The following is an 11,510-nucleotide window of genomic DNA, read 5'->3' as shown; positions in this document are numbered from 1 at the left end:
CGATCCGCTCTGCCAAATAAATACCCCCCCACCCCACTCCCCCCCCCATTTCCCCCCGGCCCGGAGGCCGTCGGGGTGCGGGTCGTGGGCCCCCCCCCCCCCCAGCCCCACGCTCCCCGCTTGCACCATGACGTGAAGAGGTCGACGGACGCCGAGACTCGCGGCGGCAAACCGGAGGTGGGGGGGGGGACACACCCCGGCGATTTGGGGGGGGGGGGACACACACGACACAGCACCGTCTCCCCCCCCCCCCGGGCACGGGGGGTAGCTCAGACGTAGGCGGACTCGCTGGATTGCGTCCGGCCGAGCGCGGGCGGGGGGACGGGAGGGGAGAGGTCTTTTTTGCGCACTTCCACCAACGACTTGCGACGCGCCTGCACCCCCCGGACGGCGGCTTTGACCTTGCGCCAACCCAAGTGGTTGAGCTCGGCCAAGTTGAGGAGGACGCAAACGCCGCTGACGGCGAACATGAAGACCAAAAAGACCGTCTTTTCGGTGGGTCGCGAGACGTAACACTCCACCTCCTTGACGCAAGGATAACGATCGCACTCGAAGATGGCCGGAACGTTGAAGCCGTAGAGGAAATACTGCCCGGCCAGGAAGCCGATCTCCAGGGCGTTGCGGAAGACCACCTGGATGACGTAGAAACGGGAGATGCCTTCTTGCCGCTTGGCTTTGGAGCTGCGAGGGGGCCGCGGCGGCGGGCCGGGCAGCTCCTTGGCCTCCAGGCAGTCGGGTTCCTCCTTGCAGCCCCCCTCGGGGCCGGGGACCAGCACCCCGTTGACCGTCTTGGTCTTCTTGGTTTCGCGGGCGTCGCGTTCCAGCAGCGGGTAGAGGAAGGAGTAGCGTCGTTCCCGTTGCTTGGCCGACTGGTGGACCGAGTAGGTGATGAAGCAGAGGCTGGGGGTGCAGACCAGGATGATCTGGAAGACCCAGTAGCGGATGTGGGAGATGGGGAAGGCTTTGTCGTAGCAGGCCTGGTTGCAGCCCGGCTGCAGCGTGTTGCACATGAACATGGTCTGCTCGTCCTCGTACACCGTCTCTCCCACGATGGCCACGATCAGGATGCGGAAGATCACCACCACCGTCAGCAGGATCCTGCTCGAGAGGAGGGAGGGAGGAGGTGCCGTCAACCGGACCCGGACGCGCGGGTCCTACCAGGCCACGTGGGTCCTACCGGGACCTGGACACGTGGGTTAGACCTGGACACGTGGGTCCTGCCTGGACCTGGACACCCACATTGGACCTGGAGACCTTGGTCCTACCTAGACCTGGACACGTGGGTCCTACCTGGACCTGGACGCGTGGGTTAGACCTGGACACGTGGGTCCTACCTGGACCTGGACACCCACGTTGGACCTGGAGACCTTGGTCCTACCTAGACCTGGACACGTGGGTCCTACCTGGACCTGGACGCGTGGGTTAGACCTGGACACGTGGGTCCTACCTGGACCTGGACACCCACGTTGGACCTGGAGACCTTGGTCCTACCTGGACCTGGATGCGTGGGTCCTACCTGGACCTGGACACCCACGTTGGACCTGGAGACCTTGGTCTTACCTGGACACGTGGGTTGGACCTGGAGACCCAGGTTGGATCTGGAGACCTTGGTCCTACCTGGACCTGGACACGTGGGTCCTACCTGGACCCCAACGTGTAGGTTGGACCTGGACACGTGGGTCCTACCTGGACCTGGAGACCTTGGTCTTACCTGGACACGTGGGTTGGACCTGGAGACCCAGGTTGGATCTGGAGACCTTGGTCCTACCTGGACCTGGACACGTGGGTCCTACCTGGACCCCAACGTGTAGGTTGGACCTGGACACGTGGGTCCTACCTGGACCTGGAGACCTTGGTCTTACCTGGACACGTGGGTTGGACCTGGAGACCCAGGTTGGATCTGGAGACCTTGGTCCTACCTAGACCTGGACACGTGGGTCCTACCTGGACCCCAACGTGTAGGTTGGACCTGGACACGTGGGTCCTACCTGGACCTGGACACCCAGGTTGGACCTGGAGACCTTGGTCTTACCTGGACATGTGGGTTGGACCTGGAGACCCAGGTTGGATCTGGAGACCTTGGTCCTACCTAGACCTGGACACGTGGGTCCTACCTGGACCCCAACGTGTAGGTTGGACCTGGACACGTGGGTCCTACCTGGACCTGGACACCCAGGTTGGACCTGGAGACCTTGGTCCTACCTGGACACCCAGGTTGGACCTGGACACATGGGTTGGACCTGGAGACCTTGGTCCTACCTAGACCTGGACACGTGGGTCCTACCTGGACCTGGATGCGTGGGTTAGACCTGGACACGTGGGTCCTACCTGGACCTGGACACCCACGTTGGACCTGGAGACCTTGGTCCTACCTGGACCTGGACGCGTGGGTCCTACCTGGACCTGGACACCCACGTTGGACCTGGAGACCTTGGTCCTACCTGGACACATGGGTTGGACCTGCAGACCGAGGTTGGACCTGGAGACCTTGGTCTTACCTAGACCTGGACATGTGGGTTAGACCTGGACACCCAGGTTGGATCTGAAGACCTTGGTCTTACCTGGACACATGGGTTGGACCCGGAGACCTTGGTCCTACCTAGACCTGGACGCGTGGGTCCTACGTGGACACCGGGATACCTGGGTTGGACTGGGACACATGGGTCAAACCAGGCCACGTGGGTCCTACCTGGACCTAAAGTCATGGGTTAGACCTGGACACATGGGTTAGACCTGGACACATGGCTCCTACCTGGACCTGGACACATGGGTTAGACCTGGACACATGGGTCCTACCTGGACCCCAACATATGGGTTGGACTTGGACATGCAGGTTGGACCTGGAGACCTTGGTCCTACCTGGACCTGGACACCCAGGTTGGACCTGGAGGCCTTGGTCCTACCTGGACGTGGACACATGGGTCCCACCTGGACCCCAATGTGTAGGTTGGACCTGGACATGGGGGTCCTACCTGGACCTGGACACCCAGGTTGGACCTGGAGACCTTGGTCTTACCTGGACACCCAGGTTGGACCTGGAGGCCTTGGTCCTACCTAGACCTGGACACGTGGGTCCTACCTGGACCTGGATGCGTGGGTTAGACCTGGACACGTGGGTCCTACCTGGACCTGGACGCGTGGGTCCTACCTGGACCTGGACACCCACGTTGGACCTGGAGACCTTGGTCTTACCTGGACATGTGGGTTGGACCTGGAGACCCAGGTTGGATCTGGAGACCTTGGTCCTACCTGGACCTGGACACGTGGGTCCTACCTGGACCCCAACGTGTAGGTTGGACCTGGACACGTGGGTCCTACCTGGACCTGGACACCCAGGTTGGACCTGGAGACCTTGGTCTTACCTGGACACCCAGGTTGGACCTGGAGGCCTTGGTCCTACCTAGACCTGGACACGTGGGTCCTACCTGGACCTGGATGCGTGGGTTAGACCTGGACACGTGGGTCCTACCTGGACCTGGACGCGTGGGTCCTACCTGGACCTGGACACCCACGTTGGACCTGGAGACCTTGGTCTTACCTGGACACGTGGGTTGGACCTGGAGACCCAGGTTGGATCTGGAGACCTTGGTCCTACCTGGACCTGGACACGTGGGTCCTACCTGGACCCCAACGTGTAGGTTGGACCTGGACACGTGGGTCCTACCTGGACCTGGACACCCAGGTTGGACCTGGAGACCTTGGTCTTACCTAGACCTGGACATGTGGGTTAAACTTGGACACCCAGGTTGGATCTGAAGACCTTGGTTTTACCTGGACACATGGGTTGGACCTGGAGACCTTGGTCCTAACTGGACCTGGACACCCAGGTTGGATTTGGAGACCATGGTCCTACCTGGACCTGACATGTGGGTCCTACGTGGACACGTGGGTCCTACCTGGACCCCAATGCGTAGGTTGGGCCTGGACATAGGGGTCCTACCTGGACCTGGACACCCAGGTTGGACCTGGAGACCTTGGTCCTACCTGGACCTGACACGTGGGTCCTACCTGGACCCCCAGGTCCTACCCGGACACATGGGGTGAACCCAGACCCCCAGGTCCCACCTGCCCCCCCCGTGGGTGCTTCCCAGGCCCCACCCGCCACCGCCCCGACCTCCACCCGTCCCGGGGCCGCGGCGCCCGTCCGTGCGCCCCACGGCAGGTCGGAGCCCACCCCAGCTGCCCGGAGGGAGCTGGGGTGCAGGTTTGGGGACACGGGGTGCAGGTTTGGGGACAAGCAGCAGATTTTGGGGACATGGGGTGCAAGTTTGGGGACACGGGGTGCAGGTTTTGGGGGACACAGTGGAGGTTTTGGGGACACGGGGTGCAGGTTTTGGGGACACAGTGGAGGTTTGGGGGACGCAGGGTGCAGGTTTGGGGGGACACGGGGTGCAGGTTTTGGGGACACGGGGTGCAGGTTTTGGGGTACACGGGGTGCAGGTTTTGGGGGACAGGGTGCAGGTGTGGGGGATGCAGGGTGCAGGTTTTGGGGTACACAGTGGAGGTTTTGGGGACACAGGGTGCAGGTTTTGAAGGACAGGGTGCAGGTTTTGGGGTACACAGTGGAGGTTTGGGGGACACGGTGCAGGTTTTGGGGACACGGGGTGCAAGTTTTGGGGGACAGGGTGCAGGTTTTGGGGACACAGTGGAGGTTTGGGGGACGCAGGGTGCAGGTTTTGGGGATGCAGGGTGCAGGTTTTGGGGTACACGGGGTGCAGGTTTTGGGGGACAGGGTGCAGGTGTGGGGGATGCAGGGTGCAGGTTTTGGGGACGCAGGGTGCAGGTTTGGGGGTCCCGGGGTGCAGCTGTGGGGTACTCGGTACTGTTTTGGGCACGTGCCGCCGGCGGGGGACACGCGGGGACCTTCCCGTGTCCCCTCTCCCCCCCCCCACATCTGCCCGGGGACCGCTGGTCCCCAACCCGCCGCCGGCGGGCCCCGTCTCCCCCCGGGGAGGGGGCCTCCCCCCCCCCCCCCGGGACCGAGCCCCACGTGGGACGGGACCCCCGGGCTGTGACCGTCCCCACGCTGTCCCTTGTCCTGAGTGTCCCCGTTATCACAGCTGTCACCTCCTGCCAGCGGGGAGGTGACGGTGACAGCGGGGAGGTGACAGCGGGGAGGTGACAGCGGCTCCCTCCGCCACCCCCCAGCCTCTTGGCTGCGGGGACCCGCTGTCACCCCACGGAGACCCGCTGTCACCCGTGGGTGACGGGCCCCCTGCCCCCGCCCCCCCTCCCCGCCCTTCCTGACCCCCGGGGGGGGGGGGGGGGGGGCACGGTGGCCGTGGGGACGCTGACCCGGGGGGTGCGTGGGGGGGAGAGGGGGTGCGTGGGGAGGGGGGGTGCGTGGGGGGGGGTGCGTGCGTGGGGGTGCGCGGCCCCCCCCGGCTCACCTGCCGATCATGGTGGAGTGCTGCTGCACCGCCGCCTCCAGCAGCCGCTCCAGGATGGTCCATTCGCCCATGGCGCCGGGACCGGGGGGCGCCGGCCCGGGCCCCCCCCCGCCCCGCCGGGCCCCCCCCCGCTCAGCGCCGCGGCCCCATCCCCGCCGCGGCCCGCGCCGCCCGCCCGGGAGCGCCCGGCGCGGCCCCGGCTGTGCGCGGCCCCGGGGAGCGGCGGGAGCGCGCCGGGAGGGCCCGGCACCGGCGGGAGGGGCGGGGGCTGCGCGGGGGCGAGGGGCGGGTTATAGCGGGGGGGCACTGGTGATACTGGGGGGGATGCACTGGTGATACTGGCGGGGGCACTGGTGATACTGAGGGGGCACTGGTTATACTGGGGGGGCACTGGTGATACTGGGGGGGATGCACTGGTGATACTGGCGGGGGCACTGGTTATACTAGGGGGGCACTGGTGATACTGGGGGGGGCACTGGTGTACTGGGGGGGGCACTGGTTATACTAGGGGGGCACTGGTGTACTGGGGGGGATGCACTGGTGATACTGGCGGGGGCACTGGTTATACTAGGGGGGCACTGGTGTACTGGGGGGGATGCACTGGTGATACTGGCGGGGGCACTGGTTATACTAGGGGGGCACTGGTGTACTGGGGGGGGCACTGGTTATACTGGGGGGGCACTGGTGATACCGGGGGGAGCACTGGTTATACTGGGGGGGATGCACTGGTTATACTGGGGGGGCACTGGTGATACTGGCGGGGGCACTGGTGTACTGGGGGGGGCACTGGTTATACTGGGGGGGCACTGGTGATACCGGGGGGGGCACTGGTTATACTAGGGGGGCACTGGTGATACCGGGGGGAGCACTGGTTATACTGGGGGGGCACTGGTGATACTGGCGGGGGCACTGGTTATACTGGGGGGGCACTGGTGATACTGGGGGGGATGCACTGGTGATACTGGCGGGGCACTGGTTATACTAGGGGGGCACTGGTGATACTGAGGGGACACTGGTGTACTGGGGGGGGCACTGGTTATACTAGGGGGGCACTGGTGTACTGGGGGGGGCACTGGTTATACTGGGGGGGCACTGGTGATACCGGGGGAAGCACTGGTTATACTGGGGGGGATGCACTGGTTATACTGGGGGGGCACTGGTGATACTGGCGGGGGCACTGGTTATACTGGGGGGGCACTGGTGTACTGGGGGGGGCACTGGTTATACTGGGGGGGCACTGGTGATACCGGGGGGGGCACTGGTTATACTAGGGGGGCACTGGTGATACCGGGGGGAGCACTGGTTATACTGGGGGGGATGCACTGGTTATACTGGGGGGGCACTGGTGATACTGGCGGGGGCACTGGTGTACTGGGGGGGGCACTGGTGTACTGGGGGGGGCACTGGTTATACTGGGGGGGCACTGGTTATACTGGGGGGGATGCACTGGTTATACTGGGGGGGCACTGGTGATACTGGGGGGTGTACTGGTTATACTGGGGGGGATGCACTGGTGATACTGGCGGGGCACTGGTTATACTGGGGGGGGCACTGGTGATACTGAGGGGGCACTGGTGTACTGGGGGGGCACTGGTTATACTGGGGGGGCACTGGTGTACTGGGGGGGGCACTGGTTATACTGGGGGGGCACTGGTTATACTGGGGGGGATGCACTGGTGATACTGGCGGGGGCACTGGTTATACTAGGGGGGTACTGGTTATACTGGGGGGGCTGCACTGGTTATACTGGGGGGGCACTGGTGATACTGGCGGGGGCACTGGTGTACTGGGGGGGATGCACTGGTTATACTGGGGGGGCACTGGTGATACTGGGGGGTGTACTGGTTATACTGGGGGGGGCACTGGTGATACTGGGGGGGCACTGATTGTACTGGGCGGGCACTGGTGTACTGGGGGGGTGCACTGGTTATACTGGGGGGGCCACTGGTTGTACTGGGGGGGGCAGTGGTGATGCTGCGGGGGCACTGGTTATACTGGGGGGGATGCACTAGTTATACTGGGCGATGCTGCTGTGGGTCACTGGTTATACTGGGGGATGCCCAGGTTATACTGGGGGCATGCCCAGGTTACACTGGTGTGGCTCACTGGTTATACTGGGCGATGCCCAGGTTACACTGCTGTGGGTCACTGGTTATACTGGGCGATGCCCAGGTTACACTACTGTGGGTCACTGGTTATACTGGGGGATGCCCAGGTTATACTGGTGTGGGTCACTGGTTATATTGGGCGATGCCCAGGTTACACTGGTGTATCTCACTGGTTATACTGGGTGATGCCTAGGTTTACACTGCTGTGGGTCACTGGTTATACTGGGGCATGCCCAGGTTACACTGGTGTGGCTCACTGGTTATACTGGGCGATGCCCAGGTTACACTGCTGTGGGTCACTGGTTATACTGGGCGATGCCCAGGTTACACTACTGTGGGTCACTGGTTATACTGGGGGGATGCCCAGGTTACACTGCTGTGGGTCACTGGTTATACTGGGCGATGCCCAGGTTACACTGGTGTATCTCACTGGTTATACTGGGTGATGCCTAGGTTTACACTGCTGTGGGTCACTGGTTATACTGGGGGATGCCCAGGTTACACTGGTGTGGGTCACTGGTTATACTGGTGTGGGTCACTGGTTATACTGGGCGATGCCCAGGTTACACCGGTGTGGCTCACCGGTTGCACTGGTGTGGCTCACTGGTCATACTGGGGGCCGGGCCGGGGCGGGGCCTGTCCCGCTGCCCGGGGGGGCTGTCCCGGTGCTGGGACACTCGGGCAGCCCCGCCCCTCCCGGGGGGGGTTTCGGGGTGCGGGGCCCCCCCCTCCCCCGGGCCCCCCCCTCCCCCGGGGACCCCCAGGCCCGGCCCGGGGCGGGACCGGCGCCGCCGCGCAGCCGCAGCCGCCGCCGCCGCCGCCATGGCCGAGCCGCTCCGCGTCTCCGTGCTCTACTGGTACCGGGGGGGGGCCCTGTGCACCGGGGGGGGGTTGCTGTGCACCGGGGAGGGGGGCCCTGTGCACCGGGGGCACCGGGGGGGGTTCCTGTGCACCGGGGGGGGACCTGTGTACCGGGGGCACCGGGGGGGGGTTCCTGTGCACCGGGGGGGGGGCCCTGTGTACCGGGGGCACCGGGGGGGGGGTCCTGTGCACCGGGGGGGGGGCCCTGTGTACCGGGGGCACCGGGGAGGGGGGCCCTGTGCACCGGGAGGGGGTTCCTGTGCACCGGGGTGGGGCCTGTGCACCGGGGGGGGTCCCTGTGCACCGGGGGGGGCCCTGTGCACCGGGAGGGGGTTCCTTTGCACCGGGGGGGGGGGGTCCTGTGCACCGGGGGGGGGGGTTCCTGTGCACCGGGAGGGGGCCCTGTGCTCCGGGGGGGGTTCCTTTGCACCGGGGGGGGGCCTGTGCACCTGGGGGGGGCCCTGTGCATCGGGGAGGGTTCCTTTGCACCGGGGGGGGGGGGGGGCCCTGTGCCCAGGAGGGGGGTCCCTTGTGCCCTGGGGGGGTTGCTGTGCCTGGGGGGGGGGTTCCCTTTGCAGGGGTCCCCGTCCCACTGACCCCCCCTGCAGCGGAGCCTGAGGCTACAGCCCCAAGGTGAGCTGTGCCCCCCCCCTCCGCCTTCCCCACCCCCCCAGGGGGTGCCCCCCAAAAGGGCAGGGGGGTGACCCCCCCCCCCTTTGCTTCCAGTACCAACAGCTCAAGCGGGAGCTGGAGAGGCGCTTCCCGGGCGCGCTGGAGGTGGTGAGTGGGGGGGGGCCGCGGGGCTGGGGGGGGACACAACAGCAGGGGCCGAGGTGACAACCCCCCCCCCCGTGTCCCCACAGAGCGGCCAGGGGACGCGGGAGGTGACGGGATGGTTTGAAGTGACGGTGGGCGGACGCCTGGTCCACTCCAAGAAGGTGGGTGACCCCCCCCCCCGCTTCCCCAGTGCCACACCGGGGTGACCCCCCCAATTCCCCGGTGCCACACCGGGGTGACCCCCCCAATTCCCCAGTGCCACATTGGGGTGACCCCTCCCCTTCCCCGGTGCCACATTGGGGTGACCCCACCCTTCCCTGGTGCCACATTGGGCTGACCCCCCCCCACCCCAGTGCCACACCGGGGTGACCCCCCCCTTCCCCAGTGCCACTGGGGTGACCCCCCCAATTCCCCGGTGCCACATTGGGGTGACCCCCCCCACACCCCAGTGCCACACCGGGGTGACCCCCCCCTTTCCCGGTGCCACTGGGGTGACCCCCCCCACACCCCAGTGCCACACCGGGGTGACCCCCCCCTTTCCCGGTGCCACTGGGGTGACCCCCCCCTTCCCCGGTGCCACTGGGGTGACTCCCCCAGTTCCCCGGTGCCACACGGGGGTGACCCCCCCCAGTTCCCCGGTGCCACACTGGGGTGACCCCCCACCCTAGTGCCACACCGGGGTGACCCCCCCCTTCCCTGGTGCCACACTGGGGTGACCCCCCCCCCACCCCAGTGCCACACTGGGGTGACCCCCCCCCTCCCCGGTGCCACACGGGGTTGACCCCCCCCTTCCCTGGTGCCACATTGGGGTGACCCCCCCCTTCCCTGGTGCCACACCGGGGTGACCCCCCCCTTCCCGGTGCCACATTGGGGTGACCCCCCCCTTCCCCGGTGCCACACCGGGGTGACCCCCCCCTTCCCCGGTGCCATGCCGGGGTGCGTGAGCACCCTCGGACGTGGCCATTCTCCCTCCGCCAGAACGGTGACGGGTTCGTCGACAGCGATGCCAAGCTCCAGAAGATCGTGGCCGCCATCAAAGCCCGCCTGCCGTAGGCACGGGGGTTCGCCCCGGCACCCCTAACGAAGGTACGGCATCGGCGGCAATGCCGATGGCACGATGCCGGCGCCGGGAACGCCTCTTGACCCCGCGTTCTCTTCCCGCAGCTCCACCGGTGTCCGCCTCCCTCGCGCCGGCCGAGCGCTCCATGACGGGAACCGCCGAAACGTCCACCGGCACCGGGCCGTTTCCAGACACCGCGCAGGATGCCGGCACGAGGGCGGCGGGCAGCCGTCGAGCTTCACCCCCCCCCAATCCTTTCCCTCTGCACTAACCGCCTTCACCGACGCTCCTATTTTCAGCCGGGTCGAGCTTTTTTTTTTGGTTTTTTTTTTTTCCCCCCTCGCTCATGCGCACAGAAAGCTTTCGCCGAGCCTGCCGGGTTGAAAAATAGGAAAGAAAAAGTTCAAAAATGGAGAAATGATACAGCAATTTTAATTCTTTTCCCCTCTCTGCCCGGCGGCGGCTGGACCTCAAGCTCCCACTCCACCATGCCAGTTGCCTTCTGTAACTTTCTCACGGCTCGGTGGCCTTTCTGGAATAAAATTGTGGAAAATTCGAGCCGGGCTGGGTTTTTTTGATTCGGCGTGGGGTTTTTTCCAAGCAGCGAGGAGGGCAGCGCCCTCGGATGAGGCCGATGGCTCCCACCTCCACCTGCTCTGAGCTCCCTAACGAATAATATCCCCTTGTTTGGACCTCAAAAATAATCAAGCGGTGGATCTCTCCCTGGGACTGTGGTGTTCAGGTTTCTCTCGGCGGCGGACACGTGCCCTCTGGTGACTACAGCGAGCCGAGCTTGATCCCCTCACCTGGTTTTGGCCCCCGTGGTGGTGGTTGAGGTTCGTACGCCCCGCTGTGCCACGTCTGCGGACGAGCCCGAGGAGACAGCCCTCGCGCCGGGCTTCTCTCTGGAGAAAGGTGCGACAAGCGGCGCTGGCAGGTGAATTAAAAATAGGATTACAGCTTCTCCTTCCCGCCATTTGCGATGGTGAGTGTGGTGGTGCTCAAGTGACACGTATGAAACGGTAAAGCGCTACCTGAAGGTGTATTTAGGGGAACCAAAGCCTGGACGCTCCCTTTGGCTGAGAGGGGTGACGGTCTCTCCCTCGCTCATCCTCCCGAGGCCGCTCAATGCGGGGATGGGGGTGTGTGGTGGGTGGGTTGTGGGGTACAGAAAATCGGTCTGGCTTCAACCGAGGGCTCGCACCGAGGTGGAAACCGGGCCCGGGCAGGTGCTGGGGCCCAGAGGCCGGCCCAAGCCGTCGCCGGGCCCTGCCCCGCGGCGGGTCACAAGATGGCGGCGGCCCGCCTCACCTC

The 11,510-nt window shown here is 65.4% G+C and overlaps 2 protein-coding genes across 7 annotated transcripts; one reads left to right on the top strand and one right to left on the bottom strand.

The window, feature by feature from the left end:
- Positions 1 to 54: 54 nt before the first annotated feature.
- LOC142403729 (gap junction delta-2 protein-like) lies at positions 55 to 5,708 on the bottom strand. Its single transcript, XM_075489950.1, has 2 exons — positions 5,391 to 5,708; positions 55 to 1,098 (listed from the first exon to the last, which is right to left on the bottom strand). Exons 1-2 carry the CDS (start codon positions 5,459 to 5,461, stop codon positions 270 to 272), a joined length of 900 nt encoding a protein of 299 aa, XP_075346065.1. The 5' UTR covers positions 5,462 to 5,708; the 3' UTR covers positions 55 to 269.
- A 1,773-nt stretch (positions 5,709 to 7,481) lies between these two features.
- On the top strand, positions 7,482 to 10,754 carry SELENOW (selenoprotein W). 6 transcript variants are annotated; one of them, XM_075489985.1, is made up of 9 exons: positions 7,482 to 7,541; positions 7,606 to 7,627; positions 7,736 to 7,865; positions 7,996 to 8,355; positions 8,968 to 8,992; positions 9,086 to 9,139; positions 9,223 to 9,297; positions 10,115 to 10,222; positions 10,301 to 10,754. In XM_075489985.1, exons 1-8 carry the CDS (start codon positions 7,512 to 7,514, stop codon positions 10,187 to 10,189), a joined length of 771 nt encoding a protein of 256 aa, XP_075346100.1. In that variant the 5' UTR covers positions 7,482 to 7,511; the 3' UTR covers positions 10,190 to 10,222; positions 10,301 to 10,754. The 6 variants fall into 6 exon arrangements, with proteins under 6 accessions (XP_075346100.1, XP_075346098.1, XP_075346097.1 ...); XM_075489983.1 differs by adding an exon at positions 7,866 to 7,908 and having other exon boundaries at positions 7,482 to 7,627; positions 7,736 to 7,800; XM_075489982.1 differs by having other exon boundaries at positions 7,482 to 7,627; positions 7,736 to 7,843.
- The last annotated feature ends 756 nt before the right edge of the window (positions 10,755 to 11,510 follow it).

The sequence above is a fragment of the Mycteria americana genome, unplaced genomic scaffold, assembly GCF_035582795.1.
Source record: "Mycteria americana isolate JAX WOST 10 ecotype Jacksonville Zoo and Gardens unplaced genomic scaffold, USCA_MyAme_1.0 Scaffold_43, whole genome shotgun sequence".
Classification (NCBI taxonomy): Eukaryota; Metazoa; Chordata; class Aves; order Ciconiiformes; family Ciconiidae; genus Mycteria; species Mycteria americana.
The sequence above is the reverse complement of the archived record's forward strand: the minus strand, read 5'-3'. Positions and strand labels throughout refer to the sequence as shown.